Source organism: Zonotrichia leucophrys, chromosome 12, assembly GCF_028769735.1.
Source record: "Zonotrichia leucophrys gambelii isolate GWCS_2022_RI chromosome 12, RI_Zleu_2.0, whole genome shotgun sequence".
NCBI lineage: Eukaryota > Metazoa > Chordata > Aves > Passeriformes > Passerellidae > Zonotrichia > Zonotrichia leucophrys.
Window position 1 is genome coordinate 14,063,298 of NC_088182.1, and position 27,716 is coordinate 14,091,013.

Sequence of the window (27,716 nt, forward strand, 5' to 3'; positions counted from 1 at the left end):
CAGTGAGGCCTCCCAATGTCTCTGGGTCCCTCAATGTGCCTTCCCAGTGCCCCCCTCTTATGGCCCTAGTACCCCCCCGTGCCACCGTGCCCCCCATTGCCACCACCATGAGGCCACCGCAGCAAAACTGAGTATCCCAAGGAACTCCTCAGTGTCCCCCCACCTCTGGTGGGTCCAGGCCTTGTCAGGGCTGCCCCAGTGGCCCCAGTACAGCCCAGTTCCCCCCTGGATCCCCCTTTTGTCCCCAGCGCTCCCCGTCCCCGCACAGCGGCTCTCCTGCAGTGCCCCGTTCGGCCGCCAGAGGGCGGGAGCGCCCAGCCCAGCTCCCAGTACAGCCCAGTGCTCCCAGTACAGCCCAGGGCTCACAACAGTGCCTCTCAGGACTGGCCAGATGAGCACAGCACCACCTCCATTGCCCTGCCACAGCCCAGTACTGCCCACTACGACCCCCAGTCACCCTAGAGAACCATCACCACTTCCTCTCCGCTGCTCCCAGTACTGCCCAGTACCACCAGCTCCGACTACCAAACCCTAATGCCTCAGTACTTCTCCCAGTCCTCCCAGTATCAACCTCCAGTGTGCCCAGTACTACCTCCAATAGAGCCCAGAACCTTTCAGAACTGACCTCAGTGGCTGCTGTAACTACTCAGAGGAACTTGGTACCACCCCCATATCAATCAAGGTGTTCCCAGCATCTCCCACTACCATCCTCAGTGCCCTCTGCTGTTTCTCCCCTGCTCCATGCTGCCAGTACCAGCATCCTGGTGCTCCAGAACTTTCCTCAGGGCCCACAGCACTTCTCTGTGCCCCCAGCAGTGACCCTGAGTGCTCCCAGTGCCTTCAGCAACACCCAGTGGGGGCACCAGCCCAGCCCGGTGTACCCCAACACACAGCAGTGCCACCCACCAGTGGCACCTGCCCACAGCCCCTGGGCTGCCCCAGCATGGTGACCCCACAGCCCCAGAGGCAGCCCTGGCAGGGCTCAGGGGGTGTCGTGATGGGGCCAGGCCCATCCCCTACAGAGCACACCAGGCGCCTGCGTCTGTCCCAATGCCAGCGTTTATTTGGGGGTACCCCTGGCAGCACGGGCACTTACTCAGCCCTGGTCACCCCTGTGTTCCCATGTACAGCTATTTACAGCCCTTCACACTCACCGAGGTGCCCAAGGAGGGTGGCTGATGGGCTGGGTGCCCCAAACCCCTCTGGGTGCCACTGTCACCAAGCTCCAGCAGCTGCTCAAGGTTTTACACCAGTGTGGGCCCTTCTCCTTCCCTTCTGCATCCAACGACCCTGGGGCCAAGCCCCTACTATTGCCTGGACACCTCAGTCCCACCTTGAGGTCCCATCTCACCCCTGCCAAGTCCCCAGGGAGGGGACAGAGCCGGGTATCCTTGCCCCTCCTCCTCATCTTGCCTGGTGGTCTACAGCTTCCCCCCAGAAAGCACTTGCTCCTCCATAACCCTGTGGTGAAACTGAGGCCCAAAACTATGATGGTCATGCCCAGCTTGCTGTGGGCAGTCCTTGTGGGGCACTGCCTCCTCCCTGCCTCACCCCCCTGCCCACCACAGGGCATCATCCCCTCCCACACAGGGACATCCATCCCCCAGCACGGTGTCCCAGCTCTGTGGCAGAGGGGCTGTGGTGACCCACGGTCCCTGCACAACAGGATCTGGGGGTCCTTGGCAGGAGGAAAGACAGCGATGTGGCTGCAGCCACCTCAGGGGTCCCTGCTCCGACTCAGGGTCCCTGCTCCTCCCTGGAGCAGGGAGGTGGGGGCAGCACCACCCCAGTGCCTATGTACAGCCTACAAATAAATACCACCTCCCATGGGAGGGGGGTGCACGTGCGTCTGCGTGTGTGTGTGTGCGTGGATGTATATATATATATATATATATATTTATTTATAGATATTTTTAATATTAAAAGGGGGGAAAAATAGACCACTGTGCTAGCAAAGTCCCTGATGATGGTTTCATGTATGCCCATAGGTCTCTGGCTGGTGATTCCGGCGGTTCCGAGGCTTCTTCTGCTCCTGCTGCTCCTTGGCTTTGAGGCCGGCCAGCGGCTGCGGGGGGCTGGCGGCCGTGTGCCTCCAGTAGCCCTGGCAGTACTGGTCCAGGAGTCCCATTTCGGGCTGGCTGAGGAGCTGCAGCAGGTCCTGGTAACGGGGAGTGGGGGCGCCGGGCAGGCCGGGGGCCGGGCTCTCTGCCTGGACCAGCACGGTGTGCACGGCGCGGCTGCTGAGGACGCGGAGCTGCACCCTGGTCACCGTGTGCTTGAAGTTGTTCTCGGTGGCGGTGCAGGAGTAGAGGCCGCTGTCGCTGAGCTGCAGGGCGCGCAGCAGCAGGCCTTGCTCCGTGCGCAGCACCCGGCCCTCCACGCGCACCTGGGGGCACAGCACAGGGGGCACGGCTCAGCGCTGGCACCCGGCACCCCCACGCACCTGGGACACAGCACAGGGGCACAGCTCAGTGCTGGCACCCGGCACCCCGGGCCCCAGTGCTGCCCTGCCCTACCTCCTTCCGCCGGTCGCTGTTGTCCTTCTGCAGCAGCCACTTGATGCTGGCCTGGGGCGAGCGGGGCTGGCACTCCAGGAAGGCTGTGCTGCCCTCCACCCCGTACTGCACGGCCTCCACCGTGTTCTTGTTGGCTGCAGGGGGACCACAGGCAGCCAGGTCACCCCCAAACCCACTGCATCCAAGTATGTTCAATCTCCTCCCCAATGTCTCCATCCCTCCATCCATCCATCCATCCATCCACCCACCCACCCATCCAAATATGTTCTATCTTCTCCCCAAAGTATCCATCCATCCATGAACCAACCCATTCATCAGTGCTTGTTCTCATCCCCAATGTTTCCACTCATCAGTTCTCATCTTCCCCCCCTACAACTACCCACTCATCCACCACCCACCCATTCATCCATGTATCTTCCCCTACACCCACCCACAAAACCATCTCCCCGCTAAGGAATCCCTGTGTCCCCAGCTCACCCTGTGCCCTCAGCCTCCCCTCCCAGGTGTCCCATGCTGGAGCCTTGTCCCAGCCCCGCTCACCGTTGGAGTTGTAGCCACGGCACTGTCGGATGGGGTTGCCGTGCCGCACGTCCTGCCGCCGGCTGCGCCTGCGGGAAGCGGGAGCTGAGAGGGGCAGCCTGTGCCTGGGGTGCCCCCCTGCCCTCCCTGCCCTCCCTGGCCATGCTGTACCTCTTGGAGGAGGCGGAGTAACGGGTGCAGGCGCTGCCATCCCAGGCGCAGTAGGGGTCCCGCGCCAGGCAGCAGTCGGCACAGGCCTCCCCGTACACGTCACAGCGGTGCAGCGCCAGGTGCGTCACGCCTACGGCCGAGGACACATACAGCTGTTGCTGTGGGGAACAAGGAGGACAGGCTGAGATACTGCCTCATCCCCACTGCATCAGGGCCCTGCAAACACCCTGCTCAGGTGCTGTGGTGATGCTGGGCGATGCCACCGCAGGGACAGGGACGGGATCTGCCCACCCAGCCTCTGCTAGGACTCACCCTCTTGGAGGAGATGGTCATCGTCTTGATGGGGGCTGGCACCTGGATGAGAGCAGGAATGAAGAAGATGGAGGGATAACTGCTTGGACTGATGCTAACAGCCCTGGGGTGGGCACTCCAGACCCCCCACAGGCAGCTGGAGCAGGCAGAGCAGGCAGGGGGAGATATGAGTGGGCAGCAAGCAGGAGGACCAAAGCCTGGAGTCCCTCCAGAGCTAGCACACAGGTAACTAGTGTCCCAAGGGACTGGCTGATGTCCCAAGGGGCTCTCTACTGTCCCAGGGAATGACTGGTAACTCAAGGGGCTGGCTGCTGTACCAAGGGATTGGTTGGCCGGATCAAGAACACTCAGCGGAGGGTAGAGGACATGCCAGCTCTTACCTTGAACACTTCAATCTCTTCCAGCATGAGCTCCTCTGTCTCCATGTCATCCCGGGGGAGCACAATGACCTTCTGCACGGTGCCCCGATCTGCAAGACACCACAGTGCCCAGGTGCTCAGTGCTACCCTGGGCACCCATGCCCTCCCTGTCTGTGAAGGGCATCCCTGCTGGGCCTGCAGAAAGGAAGGATCCCCCAGGCCTATCCCCATCTCTCTCCTGCTGTGGCAGCTAGCTGTGTCTGGGGTGGAGTGTGCCAGCTCAGGTAACCAGCTGTGTCTAGAGAGTGCCACCAAAATGCCAGAGAGTGCCCAGAGCAGCATGCAGACATGCACTGGGGCAAGAGAAGGACCAGGATGGATCACGGGTGCTCTGGGATGCAGGGGAAGCACTGGCCTGGATGGTAGTGCCCCTAGGATGGGCATTGAGATCTGGGAAGGACGGGGCCGGATGTCAGTGCCTCTGGGATGGGCAACTGGGTAGGTAAGGTGCAAGGCTGGATGATGACGGGCTTAGCATGGGCAATAGGAATGGGTGGGTGCTAAGGTAAGAAAAGGATAAGGCTGGACGATGAGGCCCCTGGAACAGGCACCAGGACAGGGGGAGGATCAGGCTGCATGGCAGGATCCTGAGGATGGGAAGATCATGCTGGATCACTGGCTTCAGGGATGGGAGCCAGGCTAAGGGAAGGACCAGGCAGGATAGCAGGGTCTGTGAGATGGCATCGGGCCAGGGAAAGAACAGTCTGTAGCCTGGAGGAGGGGCAGGGCTCTCAGGGGGGCATTCTCAGCCCCGCACCCCGCCCTAGCGGTGGAGGGCACCGTGCTCTGGCCAGCCCTGGCGGTGCCCGTGCCCTCCGGGCCGCGGCGGAGCATGCTGCGTTCCCGCGGTGCGCGGCGTGGGTACCTGTGCCCAGGAAAAGCACCTCATAGCGCCCGTCTGCCGCGTCCACCTGGTCCACGGCCACGGTGGTGAAGCGGTAGTTGACGTTGGTGCGCAGTACCAGCGGCCGGCGGTGCGTGGGGTACACGGCGTGGAACATCAGCGGGTGCGCGCGCATGAAGTTGATCACCTCGTCGGGGTAGTCCTTGGTTGACTTCATGGAAGGGGTGAAGGTCCCCCCAGGGCACTGTGGCACAGACATCAAGGGGCTTGGTGAGCTGGTGCCCGAGCACAGGTTGGAGGGTGCCGGCTGCCTGGCAGGCACTGGCTCCCTACTCATGGTGCCTGGGGGTACTTACAGTGCCTGGGCGGGGGTAGGGCATCTTTCCTGTGTAGGGCATCCACTGGTAGTTGGGTCCCTCCTTGTGGGCAAAGGGCCCGTTGAAGACCATGCGGATGTCAGCCATCGAGTAGACACACACAGCAGAGCCTTTGAAGACCGACCTGGGGGCAAGGACCTGCTGCCACCCTTTGTCATGGCATTGCCAGGACAGACGCCCAGCTGAGACCCCCTCCTCTCCTGCACTGTGCCAGGAGGGTCAGCACTCACCCCGAAGCAGAGAACACAGCGTAGATAACAGGGTTCTTGGTGTCCTGAGTCTGCTGGATGAAGACGTCCTCTTGGGACAGAAAGATGGAGGCGTCACCATAGGGAAGGTAGGCAGGGACACCAGGGTACAGGCAGAGCAGTTACCCATGGAAGAGCAAGAGGCAGGGGGCAGCAGGGGTGTCCCCAGCTCTGCCCAGGGTGCCCCCCAAGCCTGCAAGGGTAGAGAAGGCTCCCATCCCTTTCCTGGCACACTCACGGAGCTCGTCGAAGTGCGTTTCAATTCCATCGGGTCCCGGCACAGAGCAGACCAGCCGGGCCTTCAGGAAGGTGCTCCACTTGTTCACAAGGCAGCAGTGGCCCCCGTCGTCATTCTGCAACAGTGAGACTCCTGTGCTGAGCCCTGCCTGTCCCCCTGCCCACCTCCAGGCCTGCTTCCTGCCTCTCCTCCACTACACGTACCAGGCAGATGCGCCCGATGCGGGAATAGACCCCAGGACTCAGCGGGGCATCAGCTGACTTCTCTCGGAAGAAGAAGTAGAGCTTGTCATCATTCCTCTCGCTGCTGTCAGGGATGAGCTGGGCACGGACAAAGGCTGGGTCTGGAATGGCACAGCACAGCATGGCACCATCAGCCCACTGGCACTGTTGCTCCATGTCATAGCAGGATGCTGAGCCCCCCTCTGCTGAAGCATCACATCTCTCACGCTGTCACAGAGAGCTACATCTCTGAGTGTCTCTTGTGATCTCTAACACACCAGGAGAGGCCTGAAGCATCTCTGGGGCCCCTGGGAGCATTCCTGAGGTCCACAGGTTGAAGAGATACATCAGCTCTACGAGCAAGGTGGTGGGAACCAGTCTTCCCCAGGAAGGAACCACACAGCATGGAAGCTTCTCAGGAAGCTTCTCCCTGCCATCCATCAGCCTGTGTCCAGCCTGTGCTGACAGCTCCCCCTCTTCAGGTTACCACCCTGCTGGCTCCCCAGCCCAGCAGGATCATCCCATCTGCTCTGCTGTGTTTACTCAGCTGCTGCCCCGCAGGCAGGGGTGCTCTGAGGGGGGCAGATGAACGTTCGGGGTCACCGACTGCAGGCGACACGGGTGACATCTCAGCGCTGCACAAACCCATGCACTGACACTGGCAGGGCCAGCCCCATCTCTCACCAGTCTGCTCCCTCCACCCAGTAAAGCTCCAGGCATGTCTGTCACTGCCCCACACAGCTGAGGCCTTCTTCCTCTGATGCTCATCCTCACCCCATCCGTCATCATTATCAATTCTCATCCATCCAATCAATTCATTATCCATCATTCAATACACCCAAATCCATCATGTACAATTCATCCATCATCTATCCATCCATCATCAATTCGTCTATCTATCATCAATCCACCCATCCATCCATCCATCCATCCATCCATCCTGACTGCTGTCTCCGTTCTGGAGAAGGAGGCAGTCCCACATGTCAGGTCCCACCTCTAGTCCTGGAGCCATGATGTCCCCAGAGCACCTGGGCCTGTGTCCCCTGCACTCACCGTTGAGCCAGCGGGAATTGTACTGGTCTGTCCTCATGGCTGTCTGCTTGCCCATGGTGCGGAAGATGGCCGCGTCCGTGCCCATGAAGTCGATGTACACACCAGCATAAAGCTCCTCATCTGCAGAGGGCAGAGGTCAGCCAGGAATGCCCACCTCATCCCATCCACCCACCTTCTTCAACTGCCAGCCTCAGACCTGGCCAGTAGCCACCAGGCAACCAAGAGCCACTGCCTGTGACCACCCCAGACAGTTCTGGAGGTTGGCACTGGTCTGTAACCACGATCTCCTCCTCTGCTGGCCCAGGTGCCTGGCCAGCTGAGGCAGGCAGTGGTGGCAGAGCAGGAACTCTGCTCCTGGTGGGAGCAGCTGTTCCATCCCACCTGCACATTCCCTCTGCCCAGAGCAGGAAGCACTGGCTCCAGGGAGCCGCAGGACTCACTTATTAATGCAGAGACAGTGTCTACTTTGGGGTCGTAGGAACACTTCCCCTTGCCCGACTCCAGCTTGTCTGGCTCCAGGTAGAAGATATAATCCTGGAGAAGGAAACAAATAGAGCAGCTGGTTAGACTTTCACCCCTCCACTCATGTGACAGCTCCCAAAGCCCCCCAGGAGAGGCAGCCTCCTCCAGGACGGTGCACAGCAGCGAGGACAGACGTGGAAGTGGTCTGCAGGTCTCCTGAGAAGCTGAAGCTCCTGTGAGCGACTCCTCCAAAGATGCTGGCGTCTTCTCCATGCCCTCCACCACCTGGAGACTTGGCTGAGCCATCAGGCTGAAGTGGGGCATCCATCCCCCAGGTCTGGGAAAACATCCCCCTCTGACAGCCTCTTCACTCCAGCTGGCTGTGCTGCACATTGTCGCTTGCCCAGCAAGGTCACACAGCCCCAGCAGCTTCAGCAGGCAGGGCCTGCCCTGCAGCACAGCTCAGCACAGCTTGGCTGCTCGACCCACTGCACTTCTCTTGCCAGGGGCCATTTTCCAGTGCTTTTCTTCACATGATGAGATGGGATGCCTCCCTAGCGTCGCTTCTGCCTTCCCGTGGCCATCCCTGGCACCATCACACATTCCCAGCCAAGAGTGAGACCCACACTGTCTCTGGAGGCACTTCCAAAATCCTCTGCCAGGCTGGCCCAGCCAGGTCACTTCTCACTGTGGCAGAAGGACCACCTTCAGCTGAGACAAAGCAGCAGCACAGAGCACCCATGGGGAGCCTAGGCATGGGGGGACCTTAAGCAACCAAACTGGGCAGATGCCCACGGGCCCTGTGCCCTGGCTTTGGCACATGGATGACAGACACAGTGACAGCCACCCTCCACTGAGAGGCCAGCAGGGTCCTGGTGGAGCCCAGGCTCTGGGAAGAACAAGAGAGGCTGAGGGGCTGGGATCTCACTGTGGGCATCTCACTGTGGGCAGCTCACACCAGCTGCTCCTGGAGCATCCAGGCCCAGAGAGGGGCACAGCCATGTTTCACCATCCCAACCACTGCACTGTGCAGTCTGTGCCACCATCACCATCACAAACACCTCAGCCCAATGCTGGCCCCGCTCCTGAAGTGGGCAATCACCTCACATGGACAACCTCTCTCTCTCCAGCACAGCCCTGGCACTGGCTGCACCATCTCACCCTCCTGATCAGGCAACACAGGAGCCATTGTGGTGCTGGCACTGCTGATCAGCTAACACACCTGGAAATGCACCAGAGCTGCCAGGAAGCGCGTGCTGGCAGCCCCAGGGAGCTCCTGCTGGGACACAGGGGTGACCATGACAGGCCCAGCAGGGGTGACCTGAGGGGGCTAAAATGGACACGGCCTTTTCCCAGCTGGCACTGCGGAACTGCCCACAGTCTGGGAGATGCTCACTACCAAGCATCACTCGTTGCCCCCACCCACCCGAGGAGCTGGGGGAGCCCCAGGCTGCACCAGGGTGCCCATGTCCCCCATGCTCCCCAGCCCATGCACTGCCCGTGTTAGTCCAGAGGGAGAGGCTGGGGGTGACACTGTCAGGGTGGGCTGCACACTGGGGTGCTCCCAGGAGCTGGGGATGCTGTCACCTCCCTGAGTGCACTTGACTGCCAGGATGACATAAGCCCCTCTTGGGGCAAGGTGAAGCAGCTGCTCAGTAAAGTTTCTGCAGGTCCTACCCCAACACGTTCTGCACATTACTGGGGCATCCTCCCCGAATCATTCCAAGCCCCGTGGCTCTGCTGACACACAGTCCACTTCCAGGGGACACAGCAAGCCTGGAGTAGGCAAAGACAGCGGTGGGTGGAGAGCCACCATCCCTGACAGTGTCCCCCCTAGGATGGGGGGATCCTACACGGGCTGGGAGGAAGGAGTTAGTGGGAGGAGGAGAGCCGCCGCCAGGCCGGGGCCGGAGATGCTGCGCTGGGAGGGAAGGGGGTGGCGCCGGCCATGCCCAGGGTCCAAGCATGCCAGTGGGAGGAGGAGCCCGCGGCTCTGGCATGGCGCCTCTGTGCCAGGCGGGCTCCCAGACCCGTTCCCACCTTGCTCTGTGCTGGTCTCGGGCTGAGGGGGCTGTCGGTGGAGCTGCTTCCCCGGCCTCCCGGCTGGCTCGGCGGGAACCCCTGGGGAAAAGGAGCAGGGCAGAGAGTTAGCACCAGCAGGGGAAGGACCCCCAGGGCAGGGGGGAGCAGGGGACCCCAGGAGATGGGTGATGGATGCCCACTGAGCAGCAGCACTGCTGTCCCCCTGGGCTCCTTCATGCTCCAGGCTGGGCTGGCCTCCAGCAGGAGCTTCTCCAGGATGGATCCTGCTCTCTCCCACGGAACTGGGGTGCCCTTAGCATGGGGTAGGAGAGAGTGGAGAGATGGTTGCCCACAGCCAGCCAGGCTGGGTTCACACCTGGGGGCTCAAAAATGGCACTTGCCACTTTGTTCCTCCTGTGTTGATGAGCAACGCCTCAACATCAAAGCTATGAGCACCACGGGGTCACTGAACACTTCCACACTGCCACTGACCCTGTTGGCCAACTAGTGCTGTCCTCCACTGCACTGGCACCCAAGGTCCTCCTCATATGCTGCCACTCCCCAGTTCAGTCCCAATCCAATCCCAATTTGGGATGTCTGAGCAGCATCCCCCTCTCTCAGTGCCCATGCCAGGTCTGGGGGCTCTGAGGCAGACACCCGTCTTTCACATCCAGCGCCGTGATCCTCCATCAGTTTGGGCTGGTGGCTCCCTCTCCAGCCTCAGGAGAAGACACAGCCTGGGACCTGCCACTCCAGCGCAGAGGGGACAGACACCTCACAGGGCTTGGGACCCCTGGGATCCTCATGCTGCTACTTGCAGAGACCAGCTCCCTCCTAAGACTGTCCTGGAAATGCTCCTCTGTCTGCCACACTTCCTGCCTGCTGGCATGCAGCTCTGATGCCATCCTCTCACTGCACACTGCGGTCCTTGGTGCTGGGTGACACCCATCCGGGGATGTTCCTGACATGGCCACACGAGCTGGCACGGTCCCTGCACGGCTCTCCCTGTGCAGCACCGGTGCTGGCATCCTTGGAATCTACGGTGAGGGGCTCAGCAGCCTGGCAACCTTGCAAGTGGGAAGCTGGCTTGACATGTCCCTTGTCCCAGTGGAGATCCAGCAGTGGCTGCAGCCAGCAGGGTGGGAGGGCATGTTGTGTGCGAGCTGCCACAGAGTACAGCCAAGTTCCAGCGTGAAGAGAGGTCCTTGGTCTGTGGAGATGTCTTGGCCCCTCTCAGCAGCACAACACTGTTAGCCATGGTCACACCCAGACTGCCCTTGCCCACAAACTTCACCTCCCCAGAGCCAGCAGAGTTGAGCCAAGCATCCTCCCCACTGCAGCCTTCCTGGTGGCTGTGCCAGCACCCCTGCGGCACACAGCAGCCCAGCACCCCTGTGCCAGACACCAGCTCAGCACCCCCGTGCCACACAGCAGCCCAGCAACCTCATGGCAGACAGCAGCCCAGCACCCCTGTGGCACACAGCAGCCCAGCAACCCTGTGCCAGCCAGCAGCTCAGCATCTCTGTGGCACACAGCAGCTCAGCACCCTCATGGCAGACACAGCTCAGCACCCCCGTGCCAGACACAGCTCAGCATCCCTGTGGCACACAGCAGCCCAACACCCCCTTGGCAGACCCCAGCTCAGCAGCCCATCCCTCCCACCCCTCACCTGGGCTTTGCGCCCGCGGTTGACGAAGGCACAGATGGGGTTGTAGGCGCCGGTGCCGCACACATAGAGGTGTGTCCGGTTCCAGGGCTGGATCAGGCGGATGAAGTTCCCACACTCCCCCTGGGAAGCAGAGGAGAACACATCAACCCAAGCACGGGGGCTGTGGATTGCCGTGGGGCGGTGTTGGTGTGGGCATGGGATGGAACAGGTCATTGGATGGCATGTGGCATGGGACAGAATTGATCAAGGGATGGCATGGTTCACAAGTTGGCAAGCCAGAGAGCCCAGCCCTGGCTGGTAGGAGGAAGCAGCATGGGGAGCTTGGCCTCCTACTTGCCCAGAAAGCTCTTCAGGACCTGCCTGGCTGGAACAGAATGGGTGACAGGACACTACAACACCCTGGAGCACCACCCCATCTCAACACAGCTGTACATGCTAGGGGATGGCGTTTCCAGAGTAGGATACAGGGACACAAATCCCACTCCAGTGCCAGGCACCAGCCCCACCCCACTGCCAGAAGGGGGTTCATGGTGGTTACTCACATTGCTGTTCTTGCCTGACAGGATGCACTCCTCGATCCTCTGCTGGGACGCGGGCCAATGGATCTGTGGAAACACCAACCCAGGGAGACCAGGACTCCCACCTGGCCCCACCAGCACCAGCTATGCCCATCGAGCTCCTGCCCTGGCATCCAAAAGGTCCCCAAAATGCCCCTTTACCCCCTTCCACCATCTCGCCCTGCCCTGCCCTTACAATGAGGGGCTCGCGGTTGATGTCGTGCAGGTCCAGCGACAGCACGTAGTCCTTGCTGCCCACGTACATGCGGTCGTGGTCCTCATCCTTCAGCAGGATGCGGTAGTCGCTGGAGTTGAGGAGGAAGTTGAAGAAGTGTGCTGTGCCCGTGGCCTTCAGCTCTACAGGGGAAAGGGAAGGTGTCAGTACCCCAGGGACCCCAGTGTCATCCCTGAGTCCAAGCTGGGCCCAGCTGGAGGACAGCCCGTGAGAGGAGGTGCCCGCTTTCCACCCCATGAGCACTATGATCCTGCCACCTCTATGTGGGACAAGGGACAATGGGGACAGAGATGCTCATGGCCAACTGGGACAACCAAGAGTGGCCAGCAGAACCCCGGTTCAGGAGATCCAGCACCCCACAGCAGGGAGTGGAGGTTGCCATTGAGATGGGGCAGGAGACCAGAGCTCTCTGCCACCTCAGCCCAGAGACCATAGCTCCCAAAATTTCCAGCATCATCCTCCTCCTGCACCATGACCCCCTGTTCCAGCCAAGCCTCTGGCTCCTAGGATGGAGAGCTGGGACCCCAGGGAACCAGCTCCAGGGGAGGTGATGAGCCTCCCCCCCGCCCCGCACACCCCATCCCCCCCTGGAAAGTTATTTTTAGTCTAAGTGTGGGAGCAAGGAGTGAAAGAGGATAATGAGGGTCATGAATATTCACAAGTGCAACGAGGCAGCCAGATGGAAGGCAGAAGTGCTGCAGATGATGTGGGCCAGTGCCAAGAACCACGCGGCAGGGCCGGGGCACAAGTAAGACAGAGCACCCTGCCCCAACAGGATACAATCTGTCCTAGAGGCCACCTCTTTGGAGATGCCACTCTTTGGAGGAGTCACTCCCCTTGGAGGTGTCACCCTCTTTGGATACCACCCCCAAATATCAGATGCCACCTCCATGGGATGACATCTGCCCTGGATGCCACCCCTTTGGATACCACTCCAAGCCATCAGATGCCATCCCCATGGGATGTCATCTTGCCCATATGCTTCCTTTTGGAGGTGCTGCTCTCTTAGGATGCCATCAACAGCCATTGGATGCCACCTCCACATGATGCCATCAGCCTCTGAAGCCAACCCCTTTGGAGACGCTGCACTTTTAAAAGGTGTCACCCTCTTTGGATGCCACAAGCAACAATCAGATGCCATCCTCAGCCATTGGATGTCACCCTCATGGGATGCCATCTGCCCCCGATGCCATACTCTTTGGCATTGTCATCCTCTTTGGATGCCACCAACAGCCATCGGGTGCCACATCCATGATGCACTGATCCAATGAGCACCCTCACCGTGTGGAGAGTGTCCCAGGAGGCACCAGGAGCAGTTCTGGGGACCCTTCCAGGGGAGGAGCAGAGCAGGGTCCTGCAGGTCAGCATCAGGAAGCATCACCCTGGCTTCCAGGCAGCACTGGGCAGGGCTCCAGCAGGCAGCTTCCATTGCCAGCACGAGGCCAAGTGCCTGCACACGCCCTGACCTCCGGGCTGCACAAGGGACTGGAACATCCCACAGATGCCCCCAGGGTCCCTCCCATGCAGGGCAGCCCCTGTGTCCCACAGCTAGCAGCAGCTGATGGTTCCCAGTGCTGCCCCTGCGCAGATCTGGATGTGCTCAGCCATGGCAGGGAGGCCAGAGCACACACGTGGAATGGGAACTGTGGGGGCTGGCTGTGGGAACGGTGCCACAGCTGTGACAGGAACCCCTGCTGGCCTGGGGGCTCGGGGCCTGCCTGTCTGCCAGGGCTGCACGGTGGGATGAGCATGGTGGGCATGAGCAAGGGCTGGAATTTGGGCTGCAGGCGGGGGAGCCATGGCAGAGGTGCTGCAGTGGAACAGTGCCAAGGATGGGGGGCCAGCTCACCCACCCACCCACGGCAGGCTCCTCCTCCTGCCTGCCCCATCTGGGCTCCAGATGCTCCCTGCTGCTGGCTCACATGCCACCCATGGCGTCCCCAGCCTGTCCTGTGCTGGTCCCTGACTGTGCCACGGCACTCTGGGGCTGCTCCCTGCCTGTCCTGTGTCCTGAAACTGCTCGACTGGGCTGTACATTGTGTGTGTACAGGTGTGTGCAGGTGTGTGCCCCACACTCTGTGTGTGTGTGTACAGGTGTGTGCCCCACGCTCTGTGTGTGTGTGTACAGGTGTGTGCCCCACACTGTGTGTGTGTGTGTGCAGGTGTGTGCCCCACACTGGGTGTGTGTGTGTACAGATGTGTGCCCCACACTGGGTGTGTGTGTACAGATGTGTGCCCCACGCTGTGTGTGCAGGTGTGTGCCCCACACTGTGTGTGTACAGATGTGTGCCCCACACTGGGTGTGTGTGTACAGGTGTGTGCCCCACACTCTGGGGGTGGGCTGGTGCCTCCCTCAGTGCAATGCTGGTGTCACAGAGCTCGGGATCAGGAAAGGCAAGGTGGCTCTGGCAGTGAGTGACACAGGCAGAGCAAAAGAGCTCCGTCCCCAGCTGTCAATGATGGAACTGCAGGCAGAGACAGGGGTGGCAATTAAACTGGGCAGGAGCCCCCATGCCAGGACAGCCCCTCATCTGTGATCCCTGCCAAGCCCGGGAACACCAGCACCAACAGCCCTGGGATCCTGGAGCGCCGGGACACTGGGTGATGGAGGGTTCCATGTCAGTGACAGCCCCAAATACCCCACATCCATTCGGATGGGCGTCTCCAGGGCCTGCCAGGGGACAGGGCCAGCAGCACAAAGGGCCCTGGCCCCCGCCGGTGTCTCCATTCAGCCCCTACGGCCCAGTGATCAGAGGGGCGCTCCCGAGGCAGGGCGGTGCCGGACCCGCTGCCCCGTGACGCCCTCTCCAAACACAATGGTGGGGCGGCCAGGACCCGGCCACCACCTCTGACCTCCCAAACAGCCACCGCCCTGCCTGATCCCCAGTGTCCCTGTGCCCCCAGAGCTGCCCCCGCAGCCATGGGGTGTCCCTGGGGATGCCGAGGGGCAGGGGCCCCGGTCGAGCTGCAGAAGCCCGCTCCCACCGATGCGCCCCAACGAGCAAATTCCCTCCCGCTTCGCCATCGCCAACCCCAGCACCGGCACAGCTTCCCCGGCTGGCCGGGAGCCTAATCCTATTTTAATTGCCGAGCACCGGAGCCAGGAGCCGCTCGGCATCACAGCCAGGGTGGCCTCCGTGGGGACCGTCCCCTCGCAGCATTCCGCGGAGCCCCCACCGAGGCGCCCCCCGGGACTCTCCTGCCCGCCCTCGCTCCGTGTCCTCGGGCTTTGCGCTGCAATTACCCCGCGCCCTGGAGCGATGCCGGCGGCCAGGAGCCCCAGGCTGGCAGCAGGGCGTGATGCTCAGCCTTGTCCGCGGCACCGCCGCCCCGCTGCAGGCTCTGCAAAGCCAAATTCCCCCTGCAATGCCAGTTTCGGGCTGCATTCCCGGCTCCGGCAGCTGTCCACCATCGCTGGACGTCACCGCTGGCCCCCATCGCGCAGGGGTGAGTAGTCCCCTTTCATCGCCCACTGGCACGGAGAGCGGTGCTGATCTCCAAAGGAAAGGGGAGATTTTGGGGGTTCTCGATAAACCGCGCACCCCGTGGGACTCCTCACCCCAGCCCGGTCCCTCAAACCTTCCCGACTCCCCCGAACATCACCAGGGCACCCGCATGAAGAGTTAATGCCATTACGACCCGCGCGGGTCACCTCCCCAGGTGCACCATCACTGCATTCCCCAAAACCAATTACAGGCGCTCTCACCTAATTAGATTCTAATTATGGGCTTGTAGCGCATTCAACATAATTAGCATGTAAATTACACGGCGTGTTTATATTCAATAACCGCACTCCCGCCCCCCCCCACCCCGGCTGGCGGAGCCAGCGCCTTTCGGGAGCCCTTTCTTTGCACGGGGAAGAATGAATCCACTTTAAATGCCGATGGAGAAGCCCAGCACTGATCCCAAGGGAGCCTGGCACAGCAGGGATAAATCCCATCTCCATCCTGCAGCGTTTCATCCCACAAATTTAAAAGCGTGCCCCAAATTTTGATTATGTCTCCCTACTAATTTTTTTCCCTGTTCGGAATTTGAGATGCAGCTTTTTGGGTATGCGTGAGAGGGGCAGGATGGGGAGCGATGCCAGGAGAGGGATGGGGGGCTGGATGTGTCCCCTCTCGTGGTTAAAGCATTTGTTGTTATTGGGGCTGATCAAAGAGCTGGGTGGGTCGTCCGATGAAAGCAGAATTGCTTATTTGTTTGAGCGTCACTCCGCTACCCCTTGATGGGTTATTTATGATGTAATTAAGCTAATTACATGTAATAAGAGAGTTTCCGTGGCCCCCAGCCAAGCTCTTTTCCCATTTAACCGATTCACAGGTGGGAGGAAACCGAAGCTGCCTTGCAGGGGCTCGGGAGATGAAATAACTCCTGTTCCCGCTTGCTGCCTTCCAGCCCCGGCCATCTCCAGCCCCCTGGAGCACCGCCCCGTGCCGGCACCCGCGGCACAGGACAGACGGACAGACAGGTGCTGCGGCCGCTGCCCGGCTCAGATCCCCCGGGATGAAAGAGGTGCCGGCCGGGTGCTCCCGCAGCCATCGCAGCCCGCCCGCTTGGGCGCAAGCCAAAAAACAATTAAAAAAAATAAAAAGAAAACCCACATTTTTTCAGCGGAAACCGCTGATTCATCCCCGGGCCAGCCTGCCACAAGCGCTGGTGTGTGCCTGTGCCCCAAGGAGCCCCGCTGCAAAGGGAGCCATCCTCACCGAGCATCCCTGAGCAGTGGAGACCGGGCTCCTGGCTGGGTCGGGGGATGCTCCAGCAGCACGAAATCCACTTCAGAAAAGAGCCCGGCTTCACAAAAAATACTTCAATCACCCCAAAAGCAAAGTGCTGAGCGGAGGTGCCCCAAGCCACTGCTCTTTGGGCTCTTTTGTTTAATGTTTGGACACGATTTCTTTCCGCAGCCCCCGAGGGGAGGGCACGGTGCCGGGTGGGAACTGCGGCTGCTCCAGGCCCTCTGCTCTGTGCCCCAGCACCCCTGCCAGGACCCCGGGAAGGGCCATGCTGTTCCATAAGGAGCATTGTTAATTTGAGGGATAACTAGCTTATTAGATACAGGCTTGGGGGGGCTGAAATAGCGCAGGGTTTTTGGGGGAGGGAGGGTTTAAGGAGCTTATGGAGCCTCGCAGCCGGAGCCAGGGAGCTCAGCCCCAGCAGCAGCCGGTCCCAGCGGGTGGAGGGGCTCTGCCGCAGCCCCCCACTGTCCCAGCCGGGGAAATCCTCTTAGGGGTCACAGGGTTCAGCCCCACGTCCCCGCCCCTTCGGGCACGGCAAAGGGGGCTGCGGCACCCCCCTGACCTTTACGGGGTCTGCGGAGCAGCATGGGGCACCCACAGCAGGGTGGGGACCAACAGGGCCAGTGTTCCCAGCACATTCCCAGCACTGGCTGTCCCTAAGCCCTTGGCCCGGCTCGCACCCCCTGTTTATCCCATCCTGCTGTCACCAAGCAGTGCCCACAGCTGCAGCAGCTTAGGAGGGCGCCTGGGTGGCCCCCAGGACATGGTGCCCTGCCCGGGCTCCTCTCCAGCCATCTGCCACCCCCCGGCCCGGATCAAGCGTGCCGGTATCTCCTGGCCACCAGCAGAGATGCCAGCGGGGTGGGAGGGGAAACTGAGGCACGAGGCAGGCAGGAGTGAGGCCAGGCAGGGGGCTGGCAGTGCAGCCCAGAGGAGACTCCACGCTCAATTCATTGTTTTTAAAGTAATTTTTTTCCCCTGCAGGAACTGCCCTGCCTCTCACCCCGGCCCTCCCCGCCGGGGCTGCCCCCGGCTGGAGCGCAGCCACAGCTTTTCCGAGAGGTGCCAGCAGGGCTGCTCCCCTCGCTGCAGGAGCAGCTCCCGTTTGGAAGCCCCACGGAGAGCCCTGACCTCGAGGGCTTCCCGCCCTGATGCGGGGCCGGAGCCCACCCTTCCTTCCCGCACGCTGTTCCCACGCTGGACAGGGAGCAGGACACGGAGGGATGAATCACCATCATCACCATCACCTCCTGCATGCCCGTGGGGAACGGGCCAGCCTCTCTGGTGCCCGAGCCCCCGGCCCGGAGGAAGGCCCGGAGCAGAGGGGAGCGCAGGATGTGCACGGCAGTGTGGGGAGTGAGTGGATTGTTAGCACGGAGATGATTAAAAATATCCACCCTATTTCTGGCCAGCACTGGGCTGGGATCTGGGAAGAGCTGTTGGCAAAAGGGAGCTGTGCCGGAGCCGCTCCCAGCACTGTTCTTTCCATGCTGGTCACCTTCCTCCCGCCGACACACGGACAGGAAAGCCTTGAGAGGAGGACAGACGTAAAGAGACCACGGGGGGAGGACTGACCCTGCCCGGCCATCACCCTGCACAGGGCACTGCAGCCCAGCTCCCACCCCTTTCCTATCACTCCAGCACTTCACAGCTGTATTTTTTCCCTGCTCTCAGACGCCGGGGCTCCGTGGAGGATGACGCAGGCCCCGGGGAGCTGCGACAAACCCCTGGCGCGCGATAACAGCGAAGGCAAACAAACCCAGAGACGCTCCCGCGGCTGGCAGCGCTCCAGGCAGCACAGCCACCCGGCCACGGCGCCGGGGACACCCCTGGGGACACGGCTGCTCCTTCCCCAGCAGCCTGGCCACGAGGCCACCCGATCCCACCCTGCACTGGGATGCTTTAGCCAGAGGGATGCTGTGCTGGAGACCCAACCCCAACCCAGCAGCTGTGGGTGCACAAACAGCCACTGGTGCCCTGTGGCAGCACAGCCCTCCCTGACAGCAGAGCCCAGCCCAGCTCATCACAGCAATGTCCCCAGCCCTGACCCATCACACCCCACCCCGCTGTCTGCAGCTGCACTGGGAGGTTTGCGGCATTTGGGTATCATCCCTGCCTCTAGAGGCAAGAGAAGGGGCTGGACCATCCACCAAGTGCCACTGTCACCCCATATCTCGTGGCTCTCGGGCTTCAGGGAGGCTTCACGGGGATGATCACCTCAGGAAGCTGCTCACCAGCAGTTTGGTGTGTGGCTCCCAGCTGGCCCTCGAGGAAAACCCTGGGAGAATCCTCCACCACTGCCACCCTTGTCAGAGTACAGGCAGGAGGGAGGCGAGGGGCACCCCTTCCCAACCCCAATGTGCTTGGATCCAGCACACCACTGGCATTTCTTCTCCATGTGCCAGTGCAAATCAGCCCTTCTCCCACCACAAATCCTCCCCCATAGGCAACGAGGGCAGGGGGAGCCCTGCCACACCTCAGGCAGGAGGGGGAAGGACTGCAGATCCTGAGCACAGCCAGGAACCATTGCTCCAGCCAGCTGGGGCCAAAAAAAACCAACCCCAAACCAGCCCCTAACTTGTGGCACAGCAAGGTTAACCATGCCTATCCAGAATTAATCTCACTCCTGGAGCACACCGTGGCAGTGGGCACCAGGTCCAGCTGGGACTGCTGGAGCCTCCCCTCCCCACAGCTGTGAGGAAGAGGTGTTTTAAGCCAAGGTAGAGAAGCCTCTGTACAGCAGCTAAAGTGCCCCAGCAGCCCCCAAACCCTCCAAAAACACTGTTTGGAGAGGAAAGTGGCGCCTGCCTCTGGGGAGGAACTTGCTCACTGCTTTCCAGCCTGGACTTGTCCCCAGACTCTTCATACCAGCCATTTTTTCTGTCAAGACCAGCCTGTAACACCCATGGCTATTGCTGCTTCACTGCATTTGCTGTCAGCCCCCCGGCCCCTCCTGCCTGGCTCTGCTGTGCTCACCACCAGCTCTGCCACCACAACCCCGGGCTCACACCTTCAGTGGGTGACCAGAGGGCAAAGGCACAGCGGGACAGCAAAGGAAGGGCACAGGCAGCACAGCCCCAGCTCTCCCACAGACCCCAAGGCGAGGCAGACATGAGACTCCTCGTGTCTGTCACCTCCTGACACACATCCAAGCAGGCAAACCCACAGCAGGAACAAGTCCTGTTCCACTCCTCCAGGTTTGCAGCCCTGGGACCTGGCTCATCAGCCTCAGCCTGCCCTGCTCAGCAACCTCAAAACAGGAGCTCAAGACAAACCCCTCGGCCAATGTGCACCCCAGAGCTGACCCAGGGGTCCCCCCACAGCTCCTGGAGTGGCTGGGTGGGCTAAGCAGCCCCGGAATGAAAGGGTTAAGCCCCTTCCCCCCACCCAGCACCCTCCCCTGCTGCCTCTCCCGGCTCCCTGCCAGCTCCCAGGCGTTAATACCAGCTGGGGGGGTCGGGGCGGCGTCAAGCTGCTGTCTGGAACCGGGGTGCTGCCGGGGGGGCTGCTGCACCTCAGCACCCAGCCTGGCCAGATGGAGGGAGCCACCCACCCACAACAGGGAGCACACTGGGGGCACTAGGCAGGCTACCAGCACCCCAAGACTGCACCAAGTGCTGGTGCAGATTGGGAGCGCAGCCACACCTGAATATGGATCCCCGAGGAGATTGTGATGGTGCAGATCACTGGTGCCCCCCAAATGAGGAGGAAGAGGAGGAGTAGGAGCTTGTACAGGGGTGCCCGTGGTTTCCTCCACCTTGGGGTCCCACCCAGCCCCCCAGTCCAACAACCAGACTCTTACCTTTGAAGGAGAGCTGCACCCTGGGGGTAGCGAGGCCGTGGTCCTTGGGGTGGGCAGCCCGCCAGCCCAGAGTCAGCAGGGTGGCCCAGAGCAGGACTCCGACCACGGGCATGGTGGGCACGCGCCGGGGCGCCCACACCGAGGGCAGCCTGGGGAGCCGAGCCTGCCAAGGGGGCACACGCGGGAGGGAGGTCAGTGCACTGCACCCACCACCCCCGAGGGGTACAAGCCCCTCATCCCGCTCTCCACCCACAGCATCCTCTGGGTGCTGAACCCCGCTCTGCAGGCTGCACAAACCGGGGGGCCACAGCCTCACCTTCCCTCTGGTGAGCACACAGGGCGAGGCAAGCACGGCAAGAGCTGCTGCAGCACCCTCCTCCAGCCCAGCTGGCCAGGTGAGGAGCATCCCTCCATCCCTCCTCACTCCCCCCCTCATCTGCAGCATCCCCAGCCCCCCACTGGGCTGGCTCTCCCTGCCCCAGCACCCAAAGGGGTCCCACTGCCAGCCCCTGCCTCCCCACCTCTCCTCCCAGCCCCCAGCAAAGCCACAGCAAGCAGAGCTGGGATCAAATCTTTCCAACATGAAGGAAATCTGGACTTCATTATTCCAAGAACGTACAAAAAAAAAAAAAAAAAAAAGGATTTTTTTTTTTCATAAATAAAAGAGGAAGAAAAAGAAGAGGGAAAAAAAAAAGCCCTGCCTGTGTGCCAGGCAGCTGGACTCCCTGGGGCTCCGGTACTGAGCGGAGCCCGCCAAGCTGCCTCCAGCAAGCCACACACGCACCCCGGCACGGGGCACGGGCACGGTGCCCCCCACGTGCCCCACGGCCCCTCCTGGACACACCATGCCCCGGGTCAGGCCCCTCTCCCGAGGCAGAACCCTCCTGGGGGAGTCCAGGGCACCTCAGGCAGGATTTGGGCGGTGGGAAGCCCCTGGTGCCCCCAGGGAGCTGCACGCCGGGGTGGGATGCACTGTGCCACAGCACTCAGGCATGTGGGGAGCATCCAGCCAGCCCGGGCAAAGGGGGCAGCTCTGTGGGAATAGGGGTCCCCACCACGACACCCCGGTGAAGCCGTGCCCTGCAGGGCTCTGCCTGCTGCCTCCACACAGCCCCATAGGGGACAGGCACACCCACAGAGCTGGATGGATGGTGGGAACCCTTTGGGGCACCCCGGAGAGAGATGCTGAGCCGCAAGGGGAGCAATCCCACACCCCACCCGGGTGGTCTGGCTGGCCTCTCCTGCAGTGCTCAGCACCCACACTGGCAGCCCCAGCCCCCAGCAGGGCAAGGGCAGCAGCACTGTCACCAGCAGCAGGGCAGGACCCCGAGTGTGGTGGCACCGCTGCTCCCTGGGGCTGTGTATTTTTTTTTCTCTTTCTTGCCTTTGGGGTCAGTAAATATTTCAATTTGCTCCTCTGTCCCTGAGCACACCCAGCTCTGCTCCATTGTACTGGTATTCGGTCCCTTTTCAGGCTGCCTTCTCCCACCCATTCCCAGGCTCTGCCCTTCCCATCAGCGCCAGGCCGGGACAGCCTGCACCCCCAATTCCTCCACCAGCCAAAACTCCAGTTGGTTGCAGTTAAATAACCCCCCTCCATCCAAACCTCCCCCCTCTCCCCGGCAGCTTTAGGAAATAATTCTGGCAAATCCTACTATTGCATTTGGATGGAGCGGCGTACGCGTCAGAGACAGGGAGCGAGATGGCAAACAAAGGAAAAGAGGGAGAGGAGGGGAGCGCAGCGAGCGCAGGGCGAGGAGAGGGGAAAGGGCCGGCGGTGAGTGGGGGGCACACAGACCCGGCTGGGAAAGGCAAATTCCAAGGAAGCAAAAAAGGGAAACGGGCCGCTGGAGTGCACCTTGGCCAGGAAATGTCCATTTCCAGGGTCATCTGCACTCGGGGGAAACGGAGAACTCCAGGGGAGAGCGGCCGCATTCCTGCCCTCCAGCCCCCGGGCTGTCTGGGCTTGGAGGAGTTTTTTAGCAATTAAAGTTTGGCCATTGCTTGTGCTGCCGCAGGAAGATCAAAATCCCACTCGGCTTTATCCCCCCTTCCCCGGGCTGGTCAGCCCCGCGCCGCCGAGCCCGAGCAATTAGGGAAAGGTTTTCTCGTCTGGAACGGGGACTCATTTTGGGATCGAAGCCCCAAAGAGGGCTCAGGGGATGCCTCGGGAGAAGCCCGGGGGGACCCAGGGGTAGGGCTGCCTGCACGCCCGCTCCCCGCGGCCTCGGGAGAGAGCAGGAAACATTTTGGGAGGGAAAAGCAATAGAGGCAGGAGAGGCAGTGGGAGGGGAGCCTGGCCCACCTCCGGCCACGGCGCGCGATGCCATCAGTGGGAAGGGGGGAAAAATAGGGGAAAAAAAAATAACATAACATAATACAATAACGCTAACTGCCCAGCGCGGCCCCGCGCACACGGGAAATAACTTTGCACAACTTTGCGCTCTGGCACGCCTGGCCTGTCCCCAGGGAGCGCCGGCTGTCCCCTGCGCCCCCCGCCCGGGCGCCCTCCGCGCAGACCCAGCGCGCCCGTCTCCTGCCGGGGCTCGCCGTCCCACCGGGCGGGCTCCGCCAGCCTGCTCCGGCTGCCGGCCGTTCTCCGGCGTGTGTGTCTGCCCCGGCACCCCTCCCCGGGCACCCGCTCGCCGCCGAGCCCTGCCGCAAGCCCCACTGCCCCGGCAGCTCCCCGCCAACCCCCGTCCCCTGCGCCAGTCCCCCCGCCCCGAGCGGCACCGGGGCGCGCCCGCCCAGCCGCGGCTCCCGGAGCAGGGGCACCGGCAGGGTGCCCCCACCTCGGTATAACCCCGCTGCGAGGCGGGGAGCGGGGGTCCCCAGCGCGCCCGGTGCCGCCGGCGGCTCGGGGATGGGGTCCCGGCACCGCACCGGCGGCAGCAGCCCGAGCCCCACCTGCCCGCTCCACCGGCAACTCGTGGCGGGGGGGACCCACACGCGCGAGTTCCGAGCGGCGGAAAGTTTTCCCGGGGCGCCCCCCGCGCCGGGCATCGCTCCGGCGCCGCTCTTACCTCCGCGGGGTCCCGGGGCGGCGGGGCGCTGGGAGGGCGCGGGGCTCAGCGCCGCGCCGGGGTCCCGCGGCCCCCCGCCATCGCTCGGCCGCACTGCCGCCGCGGCCCCGGCCCGTGAGCGCCGGGCGGGGCGGGGCGGGCACCGGGCGGGGCCGGCCCCCACTGGGCCCCGCTCTGGGCCCGCCGCGGGGGGCGTCCCTCGCACGGCCCTCCCCCGGCCCCTCCCACCGCCCCGGGCCGCAGGTTCGAGCCCCGGCGCCGCCCCCGCCGCTCACCTCCCGCTCCGGCCCTTTGTTGCGGGGTGTCGGCGCTGCCCCGCCGCGCCCTGCCCGCCCGCCGGTGCCTCGCCGCACCTCCGCAGCCCAGCAGCCTCCCGCCGGTCCCGGGAAGGAGGCGGATAAATAAGTGCCGTCCCTCCTTTGTCTGCCGCGGCGGGGGGCGGCCCGGGGCGGCGGGGTCTGCGGGGAGCCGAGCCCCGGCGAGTCGGCGGCTTTGTGAGAGCTCCGGCTCCGCTGAGAAACCAAAACCGACTCCCAGACACGGCATCTCCAGATGCCGGGAGTGGGGCGCCGTCCCCAGCCCCACCTTGCCCGTTCTGCCGCCCCCAGCCCGGGTACCCCCACGGGTGACCTCAGCCCGGGGCAGGAGGGTGAGCCCTGCCCGCTCTGGTTACACGGCATCCCGCCGTCCTGGGGCTGCTGGCACCTGGGGATCCCAGCTCGGTACCTGAGCCTGGTGTCCAGGACCTGCTGGCTCCTGGGTATCCCTTCCTGGCACCGTTCCCTCCGGGGCTGGCACTGGTGATCCCTGCGCAGCACCGTCCCCCTGCACAGCCAAGGCAGAGACGGGCAGGTGCTGTGCAGCTGAGCTCTGTAGCTCTGCTCTGGTCCTTCCTGCCTGAAGGGGACACCTTGGAGTCCCCCAAGTGCCAGGCGTGTGTCTCAGTTCCCCTGCTCTGTTTCTGCCAAGCTGGCAGCCTCTGTCAGGGCCTCCTCGCCCAAATGTGGGTACAGCCCCCTGCAAGCACCACAGGGCTTGGCCCCATGCCCCCCAATCCCAACAGGACCTTCCCCCTTGGCCTAAGAGGATCCATGCAGAGGTTTGCAGCCTCTCCTTCTGCTTACCTGCTCCCAGATGGGGTAATGAGGCGTTAAGGATGCTGAAAAACTACAACAAGGCGTGCTGGAGCAGAAGGTGCCCTGATCTAAGACCCATCATTTCCTCTGAGCCAAGGCTTCTTGGATAGGAGCAGGGCAGGGGGAGCCAAGGCATTCCAGCACAAAGACCAGGGAATGAAGAGCAGCAGCCACCCACAAGCATTGCTGCTGGACAAACTCCTCCCCTGAGCAGAGACCCCTGCCCTGTCCCAGCGCCCCTCCATCCCTCTAGGTACCCCACAGGAAGAGGGGAAATTTCCAGGGCAGAGTTTCCACCCCGGCAGGGTCACCTTGTCACCCAGGCACTGCTGCTGCCTGAGGAGGGGGCACAGAGGCTGTCTGCTCCCAGCCCCGCCGTGATCTGCCCCCTGCTGCCTCTTCTTTTCCCAGGGATGGCTCCGCAGAAATAAGCTGGCGCCGTCCTTCACCCTCGCACATCTGCTCTGTCTTCCTCTGAAAAATGAGGAGTTTGTCACCAGATTCTCATCACCAGCCACTCTGTGTGCGGGAGGGCAGAAGCAGCGGCCCCAGTCAGCAGCACAAATAAATGGCCCGAAACACGATACGCGGGAGCTCCCTGGGATAAAAGAATTTCTAAGGAGAGGTTTTATTTTCCCCTCGGAGCCCCAGTCTCTCGTGATCTGGTCCAAACACAAAGGCTGTCCTGAATTTCCAGTCTCACTTTCTCTGCTGGCAGCTGGTGAGCTGGATGATGCTTTGGGGCACCTTGTCCTCTGTGCTGGCACCTCACACACCGGGCTGTGGTGGTGGCAGATCACCTGGCCCCCCCAGGCACTCCAGGGCCACTGGGCTCCGGTGCAGCCTCCAGTTTCAGTTCTGGGGGCGGTGACACACATTTGGCAGCGAATTAAAGTGGGGCAGCCACAGCCAGAGGCTCTCAGCGCCCCTGCACTCCCTGCCTGGTGCTGGGGGGCTGCGGCTGCTCCCCTAAGCTGCATTGGTGTGATGCCAGAGAGCGCCCACCTCCCGAGACCTGGCCCCCAGAACAGGTGTGGGTGTCCTGGAGACCCACAAAGGAGCAGCTGGGTCCCCACCATTCCCTCTCATCCCCATGGTCCATGGCTTGCTGGCACGGAAAGGGTCCTGGACCTCCCTGTGTATCATTAACCCAGAACTGAGCCATTAACTCTCCCAAGTCCCCATAGTTATAAATCAGCCTTCCTGTAACTTCCTTCTCCCCTGCTGCAGTTTAAGCCTGTGGCTTCCTGTCCTAATTAGCCAGTGAGGTTAATTGGCCCCCAGCTTCTTTACACTTCCAAGCCTCTCTGAGGGGTGGGTCACTGCATCCTCTGTTCGTGCACTGACCCTTGGACCCTTCCCCACTCCATGAGCTCTTCCCCCAGCACCAGGGATGGGAAGTGCTGATGTGGCCACATCCATGCCATGGCTGAGGGTGACTGCCTGCCTTTTCCAGCTCCTGCAAGCTGCTTTTTGCCTCCTCAGCCCTGCCAGGCCTGGGGTGGGTAGTCACTATCAGCAGCACCCTATCCCTGTCTTCATTCCTGTTCCTGTCCCAGTTCCTATCCCCATCTTTATCTCCATCCCCACCTCATTCTCATCCCTATACCTGTTCCCATTCTCATTTGTATCCCTTATCCTGTCCCCATTCCCATCCCTATCCCTGCCCTCCTTCCCATTCCCATCCCTTTTCCTGTCCTCACCATGATTCCTGTTCCCATCCCCATCCCTTTTCCTGTCCCAATTTCCATTCCCCTCCCTATCCTTGTCCTCATCCCTGTTCCTGTGCCCATTCCCCATTCCCAGCCTGTCCCTGTCCTGTCCCTGCTGCATGGCAGTGCAGAGGCCCTGGCAGCTCTGGGATGCCTGGGCTCAGCCCGTGCCAGCTCCATCTCTGGCCATCTGTGCCCCACCTGCCTGTCGTCTCACACCTCCTCCTGGGGGCCAGGGGTCCCTGTCCCGCCTGCCCCGGCTGGGGATGCCGGGGAGCAGTGGGGTGCGTGCCCAGGGAGTGCCACGGTGCCAGGGGGAGCTGGCACTGCTGGTGGCAGAGCACTGCAGAGGTGCCCGGGCTGGATTTGGTGCCCCTCTGAGCCAGCCTGGGGACCAGCCCACTGCCACCCACCTGAGGGAGCCTGCAGGACCTGAGGGGCTGCTCAGCACCAGAGTGTCCCCAGCACCCCGTGTGCCCTCGGTGTCACCCCCGGGCGGTGCCACCATCCCCTGCCGGGCTGGCAGGCATGGCCTGCCCTGTGCTGCTCTGGGGAAGCATTCCTGCTTTTTATAACCCTGCTGAGGCTGCCCAGCTGCCAGCGCCGTGCCAGCCTGCCTGCCCTGCTGCCTGCACTGCCCTGCTGCCTGCCTGTGCTGCCTGCCTGTGCTGCCTGCCCTGCTGCCAGCGCCGTGCCAGCCTGCCTGCCCTGCTGCCTGCACTGCCCTGCTGCCTGCCTGTGCTGCCTGCCCTGCTGCCAGCGCCGTGCCAGCCTGCCTGCCCTGCCTGCACCGCCTGCCCGGGCACGGCCGGGAGGGGCGGCGGGGCCGGGGGCTGCAGGGCCCGTCCGACCTGCACAGCTGCATAGCTTGTCTCCAGCTATTAAACAAACTCCTCCATCGCCCCCCTCCTCCCGGTCCCCTTCCCGCCGCCAGACGCTGCTTAACCCTCTGCTGTCCCGCTCCTCGTCCCGCCGCAGCAGCGGGAGGGGAAGGGAAGGGAAGGGAAGGGAAGGGAAGGGAAGGGAAGGGAAGGGAAGGGAAGGGAAGGGAAGGGAAGGGAAGGGAAGGGAAGGGAAGGGAAGGGAAGGGAAGGGAAGGGAAGGAAGGGAAGGGAAGGGAAGGGAAGGAAGGGAAGGGAAGGGAAGGGAAGGGAAGGGAAGGGAAGGGAAGGGAAGGAAGGGAAGGGAAGGGAAGGGAAGGAAGGGAAGGGAAGGGAAGGAAGGGAAGGGAAGGGAAGGGAAGGGAAGGGAAGGGAAGGAAGGGAAGGGAAGGAAGGAAGGGAAGGGAAGGGAAGGGAAGGGAAGGGAAGGGAAGGGAGCCGCTCTGTCTCTCGCTGCCCGCCGCGGGTCTGACTGCCAGCAGCGAGCCCTGCACTGCCAGCGCTCCCAGGGTGCCCGCAGCCTGGCACCATCCTGGGCACCCACCCTGAGGAGAGCCTGG

The 27,716-nt window shown here is 62.4% G+C and overlaps 1 protein-coding gene across 4 annotated transcripts; it reads right to left on the reverse strand.

The window, feature by feature from the left end:
* Positions 1 to 1,040: 1,040 nt before the first annotated feature.
* SEMA3F (semaphorin 3F) lies at positions 1,041 to 23,566 on the reverse strand. 4 transcript variants are annotated; one of them, XM_064724541.1, is made up of 19 exons: positions 23,428 to 23,566; positions 20,405 to 20,567; positions 11,825 to 11,985; positions 11,614 to 11,676; positions 11,072 to 11,191; positions 9,421 to 9,501; positions 7,359 to 7,452; positions 6,919 to 7,038; positions 5,848 to 5,987; positions 5,645 to 5,759; positions 5,389 to 5,458; positions 5,138 to 5,282; positions 4,803 to 5,025; positions 3,899 to 3,987; positions 3,519 to 3,560; positions 3,207 to 3,364; positions 3,057 to 3,124; positions 2,517 to 2,650; positions 1,041 to 2,386 (listed from the first exon to the last, which is right to left on the reverse strand). In XM_064724541.1, exons 2-19 carry the CDS (start codon positions 20,514 to 20,516, stop codon positions 1,973 to 1,975), a joined length of 2,349 nt encoding a protein of 782 aa, XP_064580611.1. In that variant the 5' UTR covers positions 20,517 to 20,567; positions 23,428 to 23,566; the 3' UTR covers positions 1,041 to 1,972. The 4 variants fall into 4 exon arrangements, with proteins under 4 accessions (XP_064580611.1, XP_064580612.1, XP_064580608.1 ...); XM_064724542.1 differs by lacking the exon at positions 23,428 to 23,566 and adding an exon at positions 23,312 to 23,330; XM_064724538.1 differs by lacking the exon at positions 23,428 to 23,566 and adding an exon at positions 20,721 to 20,797.
* Between the last annotated feature and the right edge of the window lie 4,150 nt (positions 23,567 to 27,716).